The 23,788-nt window shown below is 36.3% G+C and overlaps 1 protein-coding gene across 2 annotated transcripts in view; it reads left to right on the top strand.

Annotated features, from left to right (window-relative positions):
• The window catches only part of OSBPL11 (oxysterol binding protein like 11), a 137,350-nt gene that overhangs the window by 68,785 nt on the left and 44,777 nt on the right, over nucleotides 1–23,788 (top strand). For both annotated transcript variants that reach the window (XM_037837371.1, XM_037837364.1), the window contains exons 8-10: nucleotides 2,472–2,612; nucleotides 18,157–18,655; nucleotides 21,053–21,239. In XM_037837371.1, coding sequence (XP_037693299.1) covers nucleotides 2,472–2,612; nucleotides 18,157–18,655; nucleotides 21,053–21,239 — 827 coding nt within the window. The remainder of the gene's footprint in view (nucleotides 1–2,471; nucleotides 2,613–18,156; nucleotides 18,656–21,052; nucleotides 21,240–23,788) is intronic.

The raw sequence follows: 23,788 nt of genomic DNA, 5'->3' as shown, positions 1-23,788 counted from the left end.
AAAAAGTTATATGCATTTTTGAACAAAGTTCTGTGATGATTGGTGAATGGTTTTTTGAGTCATTCATTATATTTTCATGCCTCAGCATAATTTTCCAATTGCCCAAAAACATGTTGATGTGCTAGATTTTGTCTGTAGATAGATATAACTTTTCAAATATGTAGTCAATTCCCCAACTTTTATGTCGTTCTTCAAAAGCATCAACTTTCTCAAGGCAATTAATATCGCATTTTGTGCCAAACAACCTGTTAATTTCAGTGTCTGGAGTATAAAGTGGTGGGCTTGCATGTTTAGTTGGATCATAAGAAACAACAGATGCTAGGTAGTGGAACCCTTTTCTTGTTCGGGACAACATTATATCAACATAGTGTTCTCGATCACCTGGATTAACAGCGACTAAGGCTCCTCCATCCCAAATCCTGTCAAATTTGCCAGTATTTACTCTGGAAAGATAAAAAATGCTGCAACAGTACAATGAAATGTTCCCCGAAGGACTCTTTAATACTTTGGCTCCAGAAATTTTAGCAATTGGTTCTTCTAAGTAAGAAAGATTCTGCTCTGTAAAAAATTCTCGAATCCCAAGTTCACTGATCTCCACACCAACTACAGTGTGTCCCAGGTCTGCAAACCATCTCATCTCAACTGCTTTTCCACAAAGAGGAAAAAATATCCTGAGTTCACTCTTGCCGTTAAGAAAAGTATCCAAATGCTTCTTTAATAGCTGATGTCCTTGTACTTGATGAAATGCAATGTTGCGCCTCACCCACTTTTCTTGCCAGTCTTCCGGAGTTAGTACTTGGTTTTTCTGTACCTCATTATTGGGGTACTCTTTAATTTCGAGTAAAGTTCTTGTATCATTCATAGTTCAGTAGATACCTTTGCTTCACAAGCAGGTATCACCAATGCCTCTTCAGTCGCCAGCTGCCTGCCGCCAGTACTTGCATTTTTAATCTGTGTCCTACATTCCTTACCTTTTCAGAGGACAGGAAAACATTGCCTAATTAAGACCTGACAGATTTTTACCCTCAACATTTTCCAAATGAATAATTGTTATATTTAATATCCCATATGTAGGAAGATGAGCAACTTTCCCCTCTGTTTTATGATGATTAAGTATACAAAAGTAAACTATATTATAGGCTTAGGACTTAGGCTATGCAACAGGAAATACTTCCCACCTGATTTGCTAGCCATTGAAATGGGAAATTGAGATAGCCTTTGAGATCTTTCTTTGAGATTGTAAGAACAGAAGTAATTCTGATGTACAACAAACAGTATTTGTCCCTGTAGTCTTAACATAAGGAAATGAGCTAGACCATTAATTCACTCATCAGAATCTGAGCTGATTGTAGATTTCCCTGATAGAGGGGAGAAGAAAAAGGAGAAAGATAAAGGCAAAAAAATGACCAGAATCCCATTACCTTTGAACTCTATCACTGCTTTTGTATTTTGTTTTAAATATTTTCAGAAGATTAAGTTCTTGATTTTGTGCTTGATTAGGATTTGTTTTCTTTGCCTAGTCATATAGTTTGTTTGATTCACTTATTTGATGGGATTTGATTATAGGAGGGGAAAATCAAGGCAATATTAACAAAATCATTTCCTTTTTTTAGGTCCATCTAAGTTAAATGTAATAGAATACCAAAAGATAACATACTTATATAAAGCTCTTTTGCACAGAGATACTACCAGGGTGTACTACTGAGGGAGATGGGACACCATCCCAAATAAATGTGGAAAGTGACAGCTGATAAGAATCCATAGAATTTTGGGATTTGAAACCATATACTATTGTTTAAATAGAAATTAAGTATCTCTTAATTTGGAGCCAGGACCCTATTGAGATTTTCAGTTTTTTGCTTATTTTATTGATTGATTGGATTTAAGAGATGTGTAGAGAACTTTTTTGTCGGTACTGCATGAGCAACTGTAGGATTTCCATTCTTGTATTTAGAATTCTCTTCAACCCCAAGGTTTTTTCTCGACAGCTCCAAGAAGGAAAGAACACCAAAATAAAGATTATAATAGTTAAACTGGGCATATATAGTCATTTAAAAATTTAATTCTATAGTTTTAGCCTTCAAAAAGCAAATAATTAATTCTCAAAAAAGCTTGAACTTTAATTATAAGTAGTGGTAGGGTCTGTAGGAAAAGTGGTGAAGCATGCAAAGTCTGAGATTCAGATGAGACATTCTTCACTGTTTTTGAAAAATCCTATTTTTATCATATATGTAGTTTATATGTGATATATATACTAAAACTACAATATGTTCAATGCAGTGATAATGGGCCCTTTGAAGGAAATCGATTCCATGGCCTAAGATATAGTATATTTTCAGAAAGATTTTTGCTATTCTCAGATTCATTTAGGCCTAATGTAAGTGTCTTCAAGTCTGGCATTTACACTTTTATTCTTAATGGATATTAATAAGTGCTTATAACACTAGAATTTTGTTTTCTTTTGCATCAAGGAGCCTGAAGAAATAAATGCAGATGATGAGGTGGAGGATACGTATGATATCAAGGAAGATGACCTGGGAGCTGTGGAAGAGCAACGCAGTGTTATCCTACATCTCTTGTCACAGCTCAAACTGGGCATGGATTTAACAAGAGTAAGTAACATCTTTCAGAAAAGACTTGATTAGTTGTGACATTGATTAAAATAGTCACCTGATACATTTGTTTGGTATTAATTACTATGATGTTTGCTGTCCCTTTGTAGATTTAGGTTTTGAAGGCATAAGAATAGTATTGAGGTTTATGAGTATGAGAACATTTGATAAGAATGTGCTGTGGTAGTAATTCAGATGGCAAAGTTCTTTCTTAGCCTAAATAACTGAGTAACTGTATATAATATACTACTCCCACATTTTTGCCTTGGTATTTAAAAAGTTACATGTAGTATATATAATAAAATATTAATATTAACTAACCACAAATTGTGAACAGTCACAAAACATTTAAAGCAATGTTAGTTTTCAAGCAACATTAAAGAATCCGTTGATGACACTGCAGTCATTAATAACCACCTCTTATTTACCAGTAATACTGACTCAACAAATATGTATTGAACTGCCATTATATTCCAGATACTATGCTAGGTGCTCAGACTATAGGTGCTCAGCCTTCATGTTGTGAATAAATAATGTACGTTTTCCCCATTGTTCATTTTGTTCCTTTTTAAAGTAATATTATTAAATTATCGTAATTAAACATTTCACAGAAAATTTTGGAAAATAAAAAGATCTATCATTTTGCCACACTTACACAACTCTCTCTTTTGTGACTCCCTTCAAATCTTTTGCATATAATCATAGCATATACACAATTTTGTTTTATCTCCTTTTTTTATGTCTTTTCTTTGTGAAATGTATCCTACACATAAAAGACTGAATAGAACATATGTGTATTAAGTTCAGATAACAATGGTAAAATGTATATTCACATCTCAGGTTGTTATATTTCCAGAACTTGGAAGCTCTCTGTGTGTGCTCCTCCCAGTGTAGTCTCCAGTTTATCTAAATGTAATCACTTCCTTGACTTTTGTGTTATTCACTCCCTTCCTTTTCTTTATAGTTTTGCCACCTATTTATGTACCCACAGCAATATATTATTTAGTTTAGAAAAACTGAATAGCTTGTTCAAGCTTAGTTATATAAACAAAGGGCTATTCATAGAAGAAGGCTTCTAGGAGAGGATAAGCTGAACAGAGTGTCTGGTTCCAGATTCTTATTCTTTTTTTTTTTTTTCTTACTAATTCTTGATAGAGTTTAGAAGAGCCCTTCTGAAGGAATCATAAGGCAAAGTTGTGGGTCCTGGGAAATGTAGGGTAAATATAGAGCCCCAGATTTAGAGCATTTGGTGTGAGCCAGGTACTGGACATCCAGCAGGTTTGTGGTCAGAGAAAATGAGCTGCTTAGTATTTTCTGTTTCCAAGCTAACTGTGGCCTACTTCCAGCTTTCAGGAGTAGAGCAAATCCAGAACATGTCTGTGGTGAAAGGCTTATCTTCAGCTAATTCAGACAGCAGGATATGGGACTGAGAGTAGGAACTTCATCAGCAGATGGTCACCACAAAACAAATACAGATAAAAATGGGGAATAGCTTATCTAGGGTATTCTATCCTCAGGTTAATAAAATGATATAGGGATAGGATGAGGATGATAGTCTTCAATATAGTTCTCTCTTGACTCACATCACTCCAGTCTGGACTGGTTGAAGACTAAAGCCATTCTGATTCCTGATCTTTTGTGTGTGTTTTGTTTGGTTTGTTTTTTTTCCCTCTCTGAAATTTTGTGGCGTCTTCTCTTTGTCCCTAGAAGTCTGAAACTTCAGAGAGATGTATCTTGTTGTAGGTTTCTTTTTATCCATTGTGTCTGGGTACTAGGTGGACCTTTTCAGTTTGACAAATACAGATAAAAATGGGGACCAGGTTCACTAGGACATTTGCAGTTCTCTGAAATTTCTTGAATTATTTTCAAGATTTTTGAATTATTTTCTCTCTTCAATTTTTGTCTGATATCTCTTTCTGAAACCTTTATTTCATGGCTATTGGACTTCCTGAACTGATCCTCTATTTTTCTCTTTCTTTTCTCTCCTATTTTCTCTCCTTTCCTCCTTCCTTCCCTGTCTTCCTCTCTTTCTCTTTCCCTCTCACTCTTTCCTCTATGTTCTAGATTTCCTCATCTTTAACTTCTAACCCTTGCCTTGAGTTTTAATTTTTGCCACTGTATTTAAAATTTTTCTTTTGCAAGAAGCCACCTTGTTTCATGTATATATATAGTATCTTCTTAATTATTTTTAAGGTTTATTTTCCTCCTGTGAGGTTTCTGTTTCTTCCATATGGTTTTTCTGTTTCTTTACTTTGGTCTCTGTAGTTCTAATGCTAGGCTTTTCTCAGAGCCCTGGTATTTCTTGGATTTCTGCCCACAATTAAATTTGGGGGTATGAAAAAACTGATTGTAAGCTTTGATCATGTGGGTGGGGCTTATGCTTTTCAATATAAAATAATCAGGTGGACCATTTGTTGGGGAATCTGGGGACAGTATCATTAGGTTTTCCTCTAGGATTAGTCAGATTCCCCAGAGAAGAGTTCTTCTAATCTCCTGTGTCATAGGTAAACAACAGGGATTTGAGGAGAAATGAAAGAACTAAATGAGAGAGGCTTTCAGTGTGAGTTACTTAATACCCCTTTTATCAATGTGGTGTCCACTCTATTAGAAGTCCCTGATAGTCTCCAATCCAGAGAAGACAACTCCTTGTTTCATTCTCCAGAGATTAAACCCCTGGACTTTGGCTGGGATTCAGGAGGGGCAGTTGCCAGCAGTGTGAAATTGGGGAAGGGATTTAGAGATCTGATGGTTTCGCACATGGATGTCACTCAGTCTTTATTTTAGCATCCCTCTTTACCTGTAGATCCAGAGATACTTGCTGCTGTCAGTTCCTGAGTCTTCTCAGGGTTTTGCAATAAAAGCTATTGCTTTAGATACAGCTTTCTAGGTAACAACTTTATTGCTTTTTGTCTCCTTTCCTGGTGTCTTTGGGTTTGTTTTTATATAAATTTATTTACTATATTAATGGGATTTCAGTAGAAAATGAAATTAAGAAGTATGTATTCACTCCATCATCTGAACCTTGAATAGTCAGTATATTTTTGTGTGTGTTACTTTATCATATTCAAAGTTATCTGTTTTAAAAGATGCATAGTTTATTAAGTGAAAGTTTCATAATTAACTTAATTAGAACTATTGTTAAAAATATAGGTTCTTTTAATTCTTTGTTGTTAGGAACAATACTGTGGTGAACTTTTTTTTTTCAACACTCCTTTTCCTTTATTTATACTATTTCCTAAGTCTGGATTTCTAGAAGAATAGTTACTGAGCTATATTGGTCTGAATGTCTTATGGCTCTTGAAAAATCAATTGCCAGCTTAGTTTTCCAGAGAGTTGAATGAATTAATAGTTCCTCCCCAACTCTGCTTTAAATAAAATGTTTGATTTTCTTTACACTCAACTGGTTTGAGGTGTCAAAAGTTCTCTTCTTGCAAATAGTTCTTTTATGCTTAAACTTAAAAGTTACATGTATTGCTTCAAGCAGTGTTCATTTTAGTCCATTTCCAGGATATGGCATTTATTGCCTCTCCTCGTATCTTACTTAGCAGTTGGCAATTTATTTTTTAAAGTAGGAAAGGAAAAAAAGCATGGGTAACATATGTTCTGGTTTGCTAGTGCTCCCATTATGCAAAATACCAGAAATGGATTGGCTTTTATAAAGGGGGTTTATTTGGTTACACAGTTACAATCTTTAGGCCATAAAAATGTCCAAGCTACAGCATCAACAATAGGGTACCTCCACTGAAGGATGGCCAATGGCGTCTGGAAAACCTCTGCTAGCTGGGAAGGCATGTGGCTGGTGACTGCTGATCCCAGATTGTGTTCCAGCTCCTCTCTCAGCTCCTGTATACTCTTGGTTCCTTCTCCCAGGACGTTTCTAAGTGCCTGGGGGTCCTGTCTCAGCATATCTCAGGGCAAATTCTGGGCTAGTATCTCCAAAGCGTTAGCTTTCAACTGCTATCTTCAAAATGTCACTCTCAGCTGCTCTGAGGTCCTTCTGTTTGTGAGCTCTTTTATAGGACTCCAGTGATTAAATCAGAACCCACCCTGAATGGGCAGGATCCATTTCTCCATGAAAATAATCCAAACATTTCACTCGCAGTTGATTGAGTCACATTTCCATGGAAACACTCAATCAAAGGATTCCAGCCTAATCAGCACTAATATGTCTGCCCCCACAAGATTGCATTAAGGAACACGGTGTTTTGGGGGACAAAATACATCCAAACAGGCACAATATACTTTGAATTTTACCACTATTTTCCTGATGCTTCTTTTTCCTGTTTAAGAATTTTTTTTAAAGTTCCTTCTACTTGACCCTCTTGAAGTCCTGAATTGGCGTCTACTCTTAACCAATTCAGCACTCTTTCATTTCCTTTTAAACATGCCTATTTGATTTGTTTTGTTTTGTTTTTACAGTTTTCTGAATCTTGCTATTTATTAGAGATAAAAAGACAGAGCCTATAAAATTAATGTTTAGATAATGTAAATTGGCCCAGTGCTTCTGTCTCAGGCTATGCAAGATCCATATTATTCCAGCCTATTTAGAAGCCACAAAATGTAATTAGTGTCATATGCAGCTTTTTTAAAAATATATGTTTTATTGTGGAATGATATTTACATAGAAGTGATAACTTTCCAAGTGCAGTGTTTTTGTTAGCAAATTTAAAAGAATGTTATGGGTTACAGTTCCACAGTTTCAGTTATTTCCTTATTGTGAAATATATATGCAAAAAGGTAATAACTTTCAAAGTACTATTTAATAAGTAGTTATATAGGAAATTTCCAAAAATGTTATGAGTTACAGCACCATAGTTTCAGTTAATTCTTTACTGAGAGATATAACAATATCATTGGGCTTCTTTGATTTGCATATTTATGTCATTTAGAATGGTTGAGAAGTTTTCCCCAACTATGTCTTAGAATACTCTTCCTAGCCCTTTACTCTTTTTTTTTCTTCTGGGACACCAGTGATTCTTACATTTGTTCACTTCATATTGTCCATCATTTCCCTGATGTCTGTTTCAAATTTTTCAATTTTTTTCATGTTTTGTTTATTTGTGTGTTTGCACTCAGTTGTCTATCCTCAAGTTCACTTGTCCTTTCTTCTGCCTTTTCAAATCTGCTACAGTGTGTCTAGTATATTTTTAATTAATTTGATCAACAGTATCTTTTATTTCCTAAGATCTGCTACTTTTTAATTAATCTTTCAAATTCTTCTTTATGCTCTTATAGAGTCTTCTTGATGTCCTTTATGTCTTTAGCCATCTCGTTGAAGTTGTTTTGGAGATTTGTATATTCTTTAATTAATTGCTCCAAATTTTGTGACTCTTCTGACTTCTTAGTTTGTTTGTTTGGTTTGTTAATGTCTTCTAGACTCTTCAAGTGCTTTTTTTTTTTTTTTTTGAAATAAATTCAAAGTTATATGAACAGTTGCAAAAACAATACTAGCCCCATACACAGAATTCCATCATACCCTGACCCATCTCCCCCGATAGCTCAATCCACCAGCTTTAACATGCTGTCACATCGCTATTCCCTCCCTCCCTCCCTATCTATCATCCATCATCTATTGCTCTGTCTTCTGAACATATGAGAGTTAGCTGCACACATCCTTGAACATACACTATAATTCACGTATACACTTCCCATGAACAAGAACATTCTTTTATGCAATCCCATTAAGCACAGTGTGCTGGTTTGAATGTATTATGTCCCCCAGAAAAAGCCATATTCTTTGATGCAATCTTGTGGGGCAGACATAATAGTGGGGATTAAGTTGGAACGTTCGGATTAGGTTGTTTGCATGGAGATGCGCCCCACCCAACTGTAGAGGATAACTGATGGGATATTTCCATGGAGGCGTGGCCCCACCCATTCAGGGTGGGCCTTGATCAGTGGAACCATATAAATGAACTGACTCAAAGAGAAAGAACTCAGTGCAGCTGTGAGTGATGTTTTGAAGAGGAGCAAGCTTGCTAGAGAGGAACGTCCTGGGAGAAAGCCATTTTGAAACCAGAACTTTGGAGCAGACGCCAGCCACGTGCCTTCCCAGCTAACAGAGGTTTTCCAGACGCCATTGGCCATCCTCCAGTGAAGGTACCCGATTACTGATGTGTTACCTTGGACACTTTATGGCCTTAAGACTGTAACTGTGTAGCCAAATAAACCCCCTTTTTATAAAAGCCGATCCATCTCTGGTGTTTTGCATTCCGGCAGCATTAGCAAACTAGAACACGCAGTTAAGAAGTACAGTAGATTCAACAATGATACAAAGCTTACATTCTATATTTCCTTTTCCTTATGTCTCAACTGTATCCCCTTGAGCCACCTGTCCTCTATCCTCCAATCCCATCCAAGTTCATCCTTAGCATTCAATTGTCATCTAGTTAGACTGTCTTTTTTTCCCAGTTGTGGAAACATACATACAGCCTAAATCTTCCCATTCCACCCCCTTCCTAGCCTTTCATTAGTGGGATTAATCACGTTTAGAATGTTGTAATGCTCTTTCCCACCATCCATTACTAGAAATTTCCCTTCACCTCAGACAGCAACCCTACACTCATTTCTTATCTCCCCATTGCCTCTTCCCCCATTTCTCTTAACCCAAACTCTGCTTTTCATCTCTATGGTTATATTCTCTGATAATTTCTTTGTGTTTACTGTGAGGCTTAAAATTAACCTCTTAAATCCATATCAATCTTGTTTTTCTCTGATACCACCTTCACTTCAATAGGACACATAAACTATGTTCCTATATTCCTTCATTCCCCCACCTTTATATAGTTGTCTAAAATTACATATTTTACATTGAGTTCAAAGCCACTGATTTGTCCTTAGACTTTGTGTATTTTATATCATGTAGGAAGTAAATAGTGGAATTACAGTTCAAAAATTATTGACTTCTATTTGTATTCCATTGTGGTTGGAGAATGTGCTTTGAGTATATTCAATTTTTTTTTTTTTTTTAATTTCTTGAGGCTTGTTTTATGTCCTAGCTTATGATCCCTTCTCGAGAAAGATCTGTGATCACTAGAGAAAAGTGAGTGTCCTGGTGATTTGGGATGCAAGGTACTATATATGTCTGTTAAAATTCTCTATATCTCTTTCTCCTTTCCCTGTCTCTCTGCCGGCAGGGCTCCCCTCAGAATCTGAAGTAGGACAGGTCTTTCATCAGCAAACTCTCTCAGCATTTGTTTGTCTGTGAAAAATTTAAGCTCTCCCTCAAATTTGAAGGAGAGTTTTGCTGGATAAAGTATTCTTGGTTGGAAATTTTTCTCTCTCAGAATTTTAAATATGTCATGCCACTGCCTTCTCGCCTCCATGGTGGCCACTGAGTAGTCACTGCTTAGTCTTGTGTTGTTTCCTTTGTATGTAGTGAATTGCATTTCTCTTGCTGCTTTCAGAACTTGCTCCTTCTCTTCAGTATTTGAGATTCTGATCAGAATATGTCTTAGAGTGGGTTTATTTGGATTTATTCTATTTGTAGTTTGCTGGGCATTTATGCTTTGTGTATTTATATTGTGTGGAAGGTTGGGGAAGTTTTCCCCAACAATTTCTTTGAATACTCTTTCTAGGCCTTTACCCTTCTCTTCCCCTTCTGGGACACCAATGAGTCTTAAGTTTGGACGTTTTATTTTATCTATCGTATCCCTGAGATCCATTTCGATTTTTTCAATTTTTTTCTCCATTCTTTCTTTTGTTCTTTCATTTTCTGTTCTGTGGACTTCTAGGACCCTGAGAACAGTTCAGCTTACTCTAGTTTTGTATTGTGAATATCCAGAGTCTTTTTAATTTGGCCAACAGTTTCTTTTATTTCCACAAGATCTTCTATTTTTTTATTTGCTCTTGCAATGTCTTCTTTATGCTCTTCGAGGGTCTTCTTTATGTCGCTTATATCCTGGGCCATGGTCTTCTTGATGTCCTTTAAATCCTTTGCCATGTTTTTGTTCCTCGATTATAGTTCTTTGATTAAGTTTGCAAGGTACAGTGTATCTTCCAATGTTTTAATTTCTGTGTTTGGAGTTGGATTCTCCATATCTTCTGGTTCTATCATATGCATTAAGATTTTCTGTTGTTTTTGGCCTCTTGGCATTTGTTTTGCTTGATAGGGTCCTTTCAAGTTGTAAAGAAAAAGGATATTGATCTAATTTTTCAGGAACAGTTTGGTGGCGTACACTTTCTCTAACTAACCAGCAGATGGCGTCTGTGAGTCACCTATATCCCTCAAGTCAGTTCTCAACCTTGTTCCCGCGGTGTGTGGGGAAATGATTCTTGTGGGTATAGTTGGAGAAATTAGTTTGGGTGTGTTGCTGGAGCTGTCCTCCCTGAATGTGGGGCGTGTGTACAGGTGGCCAGGGAGGAAGGGCAGTTTTAATGTTCAGATCCCCCAGGATCCCGGAGATTCAAGGCCGCCACAAGACTCTTTCATTTCAGCTCCACACCCTCTCTCTCGCTGATCCACAAACCACTGGACTTGGCGTAGCGTCCCTGGGTTCTCTGAGCTGATCCCCCCTCCCAGCCGTGCTCCTCCAGGACCTCAGCTGAGGGAATGCCGTGCTATGTCACCAGTGCGCGCTGTCCCTGAAGGGAAGCCCCGGGCTGCCGGGCCGTGCGGCGGCGCTCTCTCAGCCTGAGGCAGAAATGGCCGAATGAGGTGTCTCAGCCCCCTCCTCCTCGCACAGTTCCTCCTTCCCAGCTCCGGGACAACTGGCAGGGCTCTGGGCTGTGGGCACAGCCCCGGGCAGGAGTTTATCCAGCCCTCCGGGGAGCCAGCTGCTAGCTGCAGGGTTTCTTTCTGCTTCCGGCTCTCCCCTCCGTTCCCCCAGACCCAAGGGTATCTGCTGCAAGCTATCTTCCTGGCCAGACACCGAGAGGCCAGCCCAGCCCCCTCTTGCTGTGTTTTACTGCGTGGTTCCCACAATTGCAGCTGAAGCCGCTCCTGGGTTTTTCCCTTTTTTTTTTTTTTTAAAGAGCCAGCCGGTCTCCAAATGCTGAACCCTGGCTTCCCCAGCCCAGCGCGCAGCTGCGGGTCTTCCAGCCAGCTTACTCACTCGTTTCAGAATGCGGACTCCCAGTTTCACCAAGTTTACGGCCCCTCTGGAGCTAGGAGCCCTCGTTCGGCTGGCGCATCGCTGTAACCGGTATTCTAGGTCACTGTCTGGTTTTTAGCTAGTGTTTTTCACAGAGGCGTTTTTTTTGCTGTCTCAGCTAGCCGCCATCTTAGTTTCTCTCTCTCAAGTGCTTTTTGATTTTCTGTTGGCTTCAGGGCATTTGCTTGTCTTGATAAGATTATTTTGGGAAATGCAGGATTATTTGAGCATTTGTGTATAATTTGGCAGAGCTACAGCTTGCTGGAGAATACTTTCCCTATCCTACTAGCAGACAGAACTCACAAGCTGTCTTTTACTCTCAAGCCAGCTTTCCCCAGACTTCTCTGTGCAATGAGCAGGGTCCAAATGGGGTGGGGAACCAATCAGTACACTAGTTCTCTGTGTGCCCTGGGGCTGCCTGCCTTGGGGGTGCAATGTGGGCCCTATGTAGTTTGGCAGGGAGTCCACTCGAGGGCACCCTCCAGATCAAATGTGCCCCATTCCCTGCCTACCATGTGCCTGTGAGCCTTTGGGTTGTGGGAGGGGCTCCTAATCCCTTCGTATGGTGTCCTCTCCTATCCCTGCTTCTTGTCAGTACACTCCCTGGACTACCATGGTGGGAGAGTAAATGCTTCCTCCTGGGTTCCCTTATGGGAGCTTCCACCCCTATGAATGTGGGGGATCACCTCCCCAGCTAACTGCCAAGCTGGGTGCACAGTAGTGGAGAGCCGCTGCTCACTCCCTTGTCTGGCGGCCCTGGGAGGGGGTCCTGGCCTAAACAAACTCACCCCGTCCCTCGAGATCCCCTCTGTGTTTTTGTCCATGTCCCCACCACATACTGTAGGGGTCCCTCTATGGCGGGTTACACCATGAAACTGTGGTGCCGGGCAATCTCCGGCCCCTCTGTAGTTTCTTTCATGGAGAAGAAGCTCACTCTGCCTCACCCACTCTGCCATCTTCCTGGAAGTCTGCCATATGCAGCTTTGAATCTCATGAGCATTAAATGCTCCTCTTGAATCTTTTTTTTTAAAAAACATTTTTTATTATGAAATATATATGCAGAAAAGTGATCAATTTCAAGGTATAGTTTAACAAGTAGTTATAGAGCAAATTTTAAAGTATAGTATGGGTTATAGTTGCAAAATTTCAGGTATTTCCTTCTGGCTGTTCTAATGTATTAGAAACTGAAAAGAAATATCTGTATAATGATTCAGTAGTCATGATCATTGGTTGAATCCTAACTTCTCTGTTATGCTCTTTCCTCTCATTTGATCATTCTCTCAGTCTTCAGAGATATTTGCGCAATAATCATTCTAACTTCTTCGTGTTGAAAAGGGCAGTCAACATTATGGTGTGGGGGAATGGCAACCAGCTGATGTTCTGGGAGAGACAGGTGTCTCTAAATTTCAGGGCTTATCTGGAATAGGAACAATCTGGAGGTTTTAAGTTTCAGAAAAATAAACTTAATAATATTGAGTCTTAGATAGAGCCCTGATTTTCTTTAGTGTTTTCAGGAATACTGTTGGTTGGAGCTTGGCATATGATTGCATGCCTATTTAAAACAACAACAAAAAAAAACCACAACTTTTTATTTTGAAATAATTTCAAACTTATAGAACAGGTACAAAAATAATATAAAACCCATACAGAGATTTCCAGTATACGACCCACCCGGATACCCAGATCCATGAACTTTTAACATTTTCTCTCCTTTGCTATATCATTGTAACTATCCATATATCTAGCCATCTACCTACACTTGAGAGTAGGTTGTATGTTATCATGCTCCTTGAACACTCAATATTTCCATGTACTTTTCCTAAGAAGAAGAATATTCATTTATGTAACCACCTTAAATACAATTATGTAACCACCTTAAATACAATTACAAATTTTAGAAATTTAAAATTGATATAAAGCTTGCATTCTGCATACATTCCATTTTTTTTCCTATGTCCCAATAATGTCCTTTGGAGTATTTTCTCCTCCATTATTAGATTTTGTACAGGTCATGTATTGCATTTATTTGCTATTGTCTGTTTGGTCACTCTTTTTTTCTTTTTTAATTTTGGAAACATGTAACATAAATTTTCCCTTCTCACCACTTCCAAGCATACCATCCAGTGAGATTACCCAGTGCTATGCTACCCTTACCACCATCCATTACCAGAGCTTTCCCATAAACCCAAATAGAAACCTTATACTATTGTATATTAGCTCCCAATTCCTCCTCCCTGCTACCCTGATAACCTGTACTCTACTTTCTGTCTCTATGATTTTCATATTCTAGCTATTTCATTTATGTGGAATTATACAATATCTGTCTCATTGTGTCTGATTTATTTCACTGAATGTGATGTCTTCAAGGTTCATCCATGTAGTATTATGTATCAAAACTTCATCCCCACCACCTTTTTTTAAAATGTTGTAGGAAAAGATATATATATATATATATATATATTTATTCCACAGTAACAGGCTCCTGATGAGGCACAATTTTGCCTGTATTTGTCCTATCTGTTGTGTTGTAGAGCAGAAATCTTAGCCAAGAGGCAGCGCATTGTAGAGACTTAGAACATACTCTGAACTGTATTGCCTGGGTTAGAGTCCTGCCTCTACCACTCACTAGCTGTGTGAGCAAGGATAACTTTCTAAACCTTTCTGTGCCTCAGGTTTCTAAACTGTTAAATGAAGGTAATAGTTGTACCTGTATCTGGTATTGTTGTTGTTGTTGTTGTTGTTTTTTAAATTACAATCCTTTTCTAAGGCTTTGTGATATTCCATTGTATATATATAACAAATTTTGTTTACCTGTTTATCTGCTGATGGATATTTGGCTATTCTGAGTAATGTTGCTAGGAACGATGGTGGACAAATATGTGTTCAAGTTCATGCTTTTAGTTCTTTTGGTATAAATGTAGAAGTAGGATTGCTGATTGATATGGTGATTTTATGTTTTAACTTTTTGAAGAACTGTTTATTGCAGTGGCTGCCCATTTTATTTACCTACCAACAACGTACTGTTTCCTGTTTCTCTGCCTCCTTGCCAGAAATTATTATTTTCTGTTTTTAAATAATAGCAATTTCAGTGGATGTGTGGTAGTATCTCATTGTGATTTTAATTTGTATTTGTATTTCCCTTATATATTTCACTATGAGCATCTCTTCATGTGCTCATTGGCAATTTGTATATCCTAGAGAAATGTCTATTCAAGTCATTTGCCCATTTTTAAATTGGGTTGTTTGTCTTTTTGGTGTTGAATTGTAGGAGGTTTTTATATATTCTGGATATTAAACCCTTATCAGATATATGTTTTCCAAAAATTTTTTCCCACTCTGTTGGTTGTCTTTTCACTTTCTTGATAATAATTTTCTTTATGCATAAAAATTTTTAATTGTGATGAAATTAAACTTTATATTTTTTCTTGCTCACACTTTCCATGCAAAGTATAAGAAGCCATTGCTTAAAACAAGGTCCTGAAGATATTTTCCTTTGTTTTCGTGTAGGGACTTAATAGTTTTAGCTTTTTTTTTTTTTTCCAAAATTAAATTCAGTTTTATTGAGATATATTCACATACCATACAGTCATCCATGATGTACAATCAACTGTTCACAGTTCCATTATATAGTTATACACATCACCCCAATCTATTTTTGAACATTTTCCTTACACCAGAAAGAATCAGAATAAGAATAAAAAATAAAAATAGAAAAGAACAACCAAATCATTCCCCCCATCCCACCCTATTTTTCATTTAGTTTTTGTTCCCATTTTTCCACTCATCCATCCTAACACTGGATAAAGGGAGTGTGATCCACAAGGTTTTCACAATCACACTGTCACCCATTGTAAGCTACATTGTTATACAATCGTCTTCAAGAGTCAAGACTATTGGGTTGGAGTTTGGTAGTCTCAGGTATTTACTTCTAGCTATTCCAGTACATTAAAACCTAAAAAGTGTTTATATAGTGCATAAGAATGTCCACCAGAGTGACCTCTCAACGCCTTTTGAAATCTCTCAGCCACCAAAGCTTTATTTCATTTCATTTCGCATCCCCCTTTTGGTCAAGAAGATATTCTCAATCCCACGATTCTGGGTTCAGATTCCTCCCCAGGAGTCATATCCTGCATTGCCAGGGGATTTATACCCCTAGGAATCAGGTCCCATGTAGGGGGGAGGAAAGTGAGATCACCTGCCGAGGTGGCTTAGTTAGAGAGAGAGGGCCGCATCTGAGCAACAAAGAAGCCTTATGGGGAGACTTTTAGGCACAATTATAAGCAGGTTTAGCCTCTCCTTTGCAGTAATGAGCTTCACAGGGGCAAGCCCCAAGACAGGGCTCAGCGTATTAAGCGGTCAGTCCCCAATGTTTGTGAGAACATCAGCAACAGTCCAGGTGAGGAAGTCCAACACCTCCACATCCTCCCCCAGCTCCTCAGTGGAGCCCTGAATATATAGTTTTATTTTCCACCCAAATTACTTTGGGATGTGTTGCTGTTTCACTCTAACCTATACAGACCTACCATATCTCACTTCCTATTCAAAGTTCCATGTAACTGTGGTGTTTGAACAAACTGACTGTAGAAGTTACAGTGTTTAGAAAATATAGATCCTATACCAAATAAACATCTCTTCCCTTGGTCTCACCTGGAAGTTGAAGTTTTAACACACAGTTTCAACCTTTACCCTTTGGCCTGATTAGCCCTAGTCTTAACCAGATCTGCTTCCTTCATATCTCTAATTGAAGTCTGGGCTCTTTTTCAGCCTTTTTTTTTTTTTTTTTTTTTTTTTTGACTGTTTCTGTATGCATTAATGCTGACATTCATATCTGCCGAGCTCTAGCTCTGAGTTTCAGGTGTCACACAGATACTCAATGTTCCAGAGACTAATCAGGTTATACATAAAGGGATCAACATCTCAGAGTTTAGAGATAGTCATTACAATTCAGGAACAGATTTGACTGCTGTAACAGCTTACAATCTAGGGACCATTACAATAATTGCTTCCCTGTTAGGCTGTGCTCTGAGATTCAAGTCTGAGTTTACACATTGTAGTTAGTCCATATTGCACCCCTGTTTTATTCCATTGGTCTGTATGTCTGTCCTTGTGCTAATGCCAAACTGTTTTCATTATGGTAGCTTTGTAATAAGTTTTTAAATTAAGAATTGTGAGTCTTCCAACTTTGTTCTTATTTTTCAAGATGTTTTGGCTGTTTGGTGTTCCTTGCCCTTCTATATGAATTTGATAATTAGGTTTTCCATTTCTGTGGAGAAGACCATTGGAATTTTGATTGAGATTGTGTTAAATCTGTGAATCACTTTAGGTACTGTTGACATCTTAATGATATTAAGTCTTCCAATGCATGAGCATGGAATTTCTTTCCATTTATTTAGAGTTTTAATTTCTTTCAGTAATGATTTGTAATTTTCTCTGTATAAGTGCTTTACATCCTTGGTTAAATTTATTCCATTTTTTTTCTTTCCTATTAGTAGCTTTTGTAAATAGAATTGTTTTCTTGATTTCCTTTTCAGATTCTTACTGGTGCATAGAAACCACTGATTTTGTGTGTGTGTTGATCTTGTACTTTGCCGCTTTGCTGAATTTGTTTATTAGCTTTAGTAGCTTTCTTGTAGATTCTTCTGGATTTCGTATATATAGGGTCATGTCATCTGTGAATAGGGATGGTTTTACTTCTTCCTTTCCAGTTTAGATGCTTTTTATTTCTTTTTCTTGCCCACCTTCTCTGACTAATCTTCCAGTACAGTGGGATAACAGTGGTGATAGTGAACATCCTTGTCTTGTTTCTGATCTTAGGTGGAAAGCTGTCAGTTTTTCACCATTGAATATTATAGTAGCTGTGGATTTTTCGTATGTGCCCTTTTTGATGTTGAGGAGGTTTCCTTCTATTCCTACTTTTCTGATTGTTTTTTATCAAGAAAGATGCTGGATTTTGTCACATTATCTTTTCTACATCGATTAAGATGATTTTGTGTTTTTCTCCCTTTTATTCTATTAATCTGATGTATTTCTTATTAATTGAACCACCATGGCATTCCTGGGATTAGTCCCACTGAATCATGGTGTATAAACCTTTTGATGTACTGTTGGATTTGGTGTTCTGGTATTATGTTGAGGATTTCTGCATCTATATTCATAAGGGATATTGGACTATAATTTTCTTGTCATGTTTTATCTGGCACTCGTAGTAGGGTGATGCTGGCATCATGGAATAAATTAGAACGTATTCCCTTCTTTTCAGTTTTTTCCAAGAGTTTGAGAAGGATTGGTATTAATTCTTCTTTGAATGTGTGGTAAAATTCACCATTGTAGCCATCTAATTTTTAATATACAATTAGAGTGAAATGTTTTCAGAGTGATAAGATTAGTTGTTGACAGATATATACATGGATTAAATTTTCCCTCTTTGGTTGTTTTTGTTGTTGTTGTTTTAGGTGGTGCTTCCTACATTTATCCTAGAGAAGCGTTCCTTGCTGGAAATGTATGCAGACTTTATGTCTCATCCAGACCTGTTTATAGCCATCACTAATGGAGCCACAGCTGAGGACAGAATGATTCGTTTTGTTGAGTACTACCTTACCTCATTTTATGAAGGCCGTAAGGGAGCGATTGCTAAGAAACCATACAATCCTATCATTGGAGAAACATTTCACTGTTCCTGGAGGATCCCGAAAAGTGAGGTAGCATCCAGTGTTACTAGCAGTTATTCCACCCCGGCAGTCATAAATCAAGCACCTCTATCAGAGGAGTCTTTCTGCCAAGTGGGATCAGACTGTTATACAGTCAGATTCGTTGCTGAGCAGGTTTCCCATCATCCTCCAGTCTCAGGATTTTATGCAGAATGTTCAGAGAAGAAGATGTGTGTAAATGCACATATTTGGACTAAGAGCAAATTCTTAGGCATGTCAATAGGCGTGACAATGGTTGGAGAGGGTAAGTAGAATATTTGTTCTTTAATTTTTATCAAACTACAATTTGAAATTTGGGGAAACTACATAAATGTCAATGATAAATTTGAAATGTTGTCTGTAACATATTTTGTTCATTTCCTCATATGTCCTAGAATGCTTGTTGTAGGGAGAGGAGAAGGGGAAGAGGGCATAACTATGGAATTATGTAAATTCTTTTTATATATATTTTTCCTCATTTTAAATATCAAGTATTTTATTGTTGAAAATTTGGAAAACTTGGAAAAGTGTAAAGGAGAAAATTAAAAGCGTCTCTAGTCCCTCCATCCAGAAATGGATAATTTTAGCTAGTATTTTATGATTTTTCTGTATTTGTTCATACTTTTCTTCTAGTATTATAAAATTAAGATTAATTATGTGTATGTAGTTTTGTGTTCTTTTTCTTATTAATTTCTAAATAATGTTTTCAGTTAATTAAAACTTTTTATAACATTAGAAAGCACTCATGTTTTACTAGTTAAAAAATTGTTCACCATATTCAGTTATAAACCCCGTAACATTAGTGCTTGTCTCTTCATCCATCAATCTGTTTTATAGATGAAATAAAGTCTAGAGGTAATGAAACATTCCTAGAGTCATAAAGTTTAAGGTGTAGTCAGATTAGAATCTCATTTTTTGACACTCTCTGCCCCAGGGCAGTTACTTTTATCAGTTCATGTGATAGAAAGAATCTGATAATGGTAGCATCTTCTACTCCAGGGTATTTCTATACCTCAAGAAATGAGGGAAAGCTTTAATATCTCAATCATGCAATAATTGTGAAGGACGTATATAATATTTTTGATTAAATGCTAACTATGTATTCATGGATTGTCTTTGAGAAACAAATTGTTATTGGTACCCTCAACAGAAAGTATATTAAATAAAGGGAATGGGACTTAGGACAATTCATTTTGCTCCTATTACCAGTCATGTTTTTTTTGTTTTGTTTTGTTTTGTTTTGTTTTTTAATTTAATAATAGGAGTAAATTCTGTTTATTACATAAATGAGATTTTAGAATTCTGAGAATCTTCGTTATCCTAACTAGTCCATCATCACATACATTCGTAAACTGGTTCAGGTTTTAAATTCCACAGTGTGTGCTATTTATGCTAGCTAGATTATTAGAAATCAAATATCATAAACCTGCCTTAAAAAATATGTATTTTTAGAGAAGTAATAAAAACATGGTCTCTGATATCTGTTCTGAGTTAGAATAAATCAATAATTATTATTAAAGAGTTAAAATATACCTAACTAATATATCTGATTGCATTTTAACAGTTCCCATTATAATTAAATATATTACAGCCAGAACCATGTGCCTTATGGAGTAGCTCAATAATTCTTGATTTATCTATTGCCCTTTTTGAAGACTGTTAAGAGCAATACAAAAAATAGCTGGTATTGCTTTGTGTGAATTACAGTGCTTTAGAATCTCAGTTTATGTGTTTGCTTATTCTAAAAATTTAACTGTATAAAATATTTATTATCACCCTTGCCCTTATTTTTGATACATAAGAACAAAATGTTTAATGAGCATTCATTAAAAGAGAGAAGCCATAAGGGTTAAGACTAGTGGTACATGTCCAATTCAGTATTTGGTCTGATGGCGACCTGGTAAAGAGCTTAGGAAGTTAGTAATGTAGCTCATGTTTTCTTAGTGTCTCTTAATTGTCTATTATAGATCAATTATTCATTAATTTAATCCCGTCTTCATGTTGTTTTGAAATAATTGTTAATATTACACTAAGGTAAAATGCTCCATTAGAATAACATTTGTTTGAAAACCACTATTTATATATCTTTTAGCCTCATTCTCAATATTTAAGAATTCAGCAAAAAAAATGATTATTATGGCTATAATTTTTATGATGGAATTACATATTTTTTCTTCCTTAGTCTACAAAGAATAGAATGAAGAACACTTTTTTTTTTCATCATACAGTCTAATTTGAGATTAAGGTCTAAGACTCCATAAAATTATACATCTACTTACCCCCAAACTACAGGAAAAATTATCAGTACTAACTTATGATCAAGTCTTAACATGATGCAATATAGGATGGCCTTAAACTCGGACTAAATGTTTTATTTTATTTTTAGGAACATTAGGGAGTCTCTTGAAATTCATTCAACTTTAACATCTTATGTACCCATGAACCCCACAAGGATAGTAAGGTCATAGTAAAAGTAACCTTAATTCACTATTACCAAGAAATGTCAAATACAATATAAATGAAGTCAATTTCGTCCCAGGTTAAATGAAAATTAAGCAAAATAATGGTGACCATTTCCTAGCAGGAAAAAATAATATGGTTTTTTCATAGCGGTCTATTTTTCTTGAAAAGATATTAACCATCTGCACATTTTCACATTCAGGTATCCTCAGTCTGTTGGAGCACAGAGAAGAGTATACATTTTCTTTACCTTGTGCATATGCCCGGTCAATTTTAACTGTTCCTTGGGTAGAACTGGGTGGCAAAGTCAGCGTCAACTGTGCAAAGACTGGGTACTCAGCCAGCATCACTTTTCATACCAAGCCATTTTATGGTGGAAAACTGCACCGGTAAGAATATTTTAATAATACCTGACTCTTAACAATACAACTTTGATCCTATAATAATACTCTTTATTCTTTTTTCTGTTATGTTTTATTGTATGAGGTTGGACTTTTTCATGTTTGTTTTTTAATATATTTAGTTTTCCAAGGCATTCCAGAAATAATGATTTAGTTTTAAAAAATAGTGACATTACAACATTCTAAATGTGATTAATCTCACTAAGGGAATGCTAGGGAGGGGTGGAATAGGAAGATTTAGGCTATATATATCTTTCCACAATTGAAAAAAAAAAAAAAATAATAAGACAGTCTAAATAAATGACAACTAAATGCCAAGGATGATCCTGGATGGGATCTGAGGTCGGAGGAGAGGAGGCTCAAAGGGACACAGATGGGACACAAGAAGAAAAAAAAAAAAGGAAATATAGAATGTAAGCTTTATATCAATGTTGAATTTCTTGAACTTCTTAGCTGCATTTAATGAGATTGCATAAAATAATGTTCTTGTCCATGGGAAAGGTATATGTGAATTATATTGTTGTTCAAAGAAAAAAAAATAGTGACATTATTAACAGTTCTACTCTTGTAAAATTTTCTTTTTATTTCTTTATTTTTAAAATTGCTTCTTATTTATTATAGAAGTTGTGAGTTTACACAACAGTCATCAACAATCATGCGTAAAATGTAGAATTCCCATATACCATTCTATTATTAGCAACTTGCATTGGTGTGGAAAGTTGTTACAGTTAATGAAAGCACATTTTTATAATTGTACTATTAAATATAGCCTATGGTTTAACTTACAGTTCACTGTTTTAACTTATAATTCATTGTTTGTGTGGTGCTGTTCTATGTATTTTTAAAAATTTTTTATTCTATTACGATATATGCAACCTAACATTTCCCGTTTAACCTCATTCTCGTATGTATATTTCAGTGCTGTTAATTACGTTCACAATGTTGTGCTACCATCACCAGCATCTATTATCAAAACATTTCTATCATTCCAAATAGGAACTCTGTCCATTTTAAGCCTTAACTTCCCATTCACTATCCCTACCCCTCCCCTGGTAACCTAGATTCTAGATTCTGACTATGGGTTTGTTTATTATAATTATTTCATATCAGTTAGATCATACAATATTTGTCCTGTGTTAGGCTTATTTCACTCAACATGATGTCTTCAGAGTTCATCCATATTATCACATGTATCAGAACTTCATTCCTTTTTACAGCTAAATAATATTACACCTTCCTCATCCACATCAGGGTTCACTATGTTATACAGTTCCTTGTTTCATCCTCTAGCTTTCCTTCTAGTGATATACATGACCCTAAATTTCCCCTTTCAAGCACTATCACACAATAATTCAGCATTGTTTTTTCCACATGCACTAATCTACTACCATCTCCTCTTTCTCCAAACATTTACAGTCACCCTTATTGAAAAATTCTGGACAAATTAAGCATTCGTTCCCCATTCTCTATCTTCATTCTATCTTCTGCTAACCTATATTCTGGGTATGAACTCCATGAGTTTGTTCATTATATTTAGTTCATATTAGTGAGATCATACCATATTTGTCCTTTAGTGTCTGGCTTATTTCATTCAACATAATGTCCTTAAGATTCATCCATGTTGTCACATGCATCAGGACTTCTTTCCGTATAATATTCAATCATATGCACATGTCACATTTTGTTTATCCATTCATCAGTTAATGGACACTTAGGTTTGCTCCATCTTTTGGCGATTGTGAATAGTGCCACTATGAATATCAGTGTCTGTTCATGTCTCTGCTTTCAGTTCTTCTGGGTATATACATAGTAGTGGAATTGCTAGATCAAATGGCAGTTCTATGCTTAGCTTCCTGAGAAACCGCTAAACTGCCTTCCACAGCAGCTATCCTATTTTACATTCCTACCAGCAATGAATAAGTGTTCTTATTTCTCCACATCCTCTCCAAACACTTATAAGTTTCTGTTTGTTAAATAGTAGCCATTCTAGTAGGTGTGAAATGATAGCTCATTGTAGTTTTGATTTGCATTTCCCTAATAGCAAGTGAAGGTGAGCATCTTTGTAAGTATTATACCTTCTTTGTCCCTCAGTTCTTTGATTAACACCTCCTTTTATATTTATTTGATTTTTTTGTGTTGTACATTTTACATGTTTTCTTTTTTCTATCTGGATATATTTTGCATATATATTCCTTGTGGTTAACATGGGATTAATATTGAACATCCTAAATATATAACAATCATATTTGATTTGATACCAACTTGACTTCAATAGCATAGACATACACTTTTCCTACTCCCCTCCATTCCCCTACCTGTAGCCATGCAGCTACCACCATTATCAAGGAGCCTGAAGGGTGTTGGATATATTCTGAAAGTTGATGATTGCAGTAGTTGCATGATTACATACATTTATCAAAACTAATCAAACTTTACACTGAAAGTAGGTGTATTTTATTATATGTAAATTACACTTTGATTAACTCTTAAAAATAGAAACTGATCAACAGTGATGGAATATTGAAGGATATAGTGAT

This window comes from Choloepus didactylus, chromosome 1, assembly GCF_015220235.1.
Source record: "Choloepus didactylus isolate mChoDid1 chromosome 1, mChoDid1.pri, whole genome shotgun sequence".
Classification (NCBI taxonomy): domain Eukaryota; kingdom Metazoa; phylum Chordata; class Mammalia; order Pilosa; family Megalonychidae; genus Choloepus; species Choloepus didactylus.
This window is presented reverse-complemented; position numbering and strand designations above follow the sequence as displayed.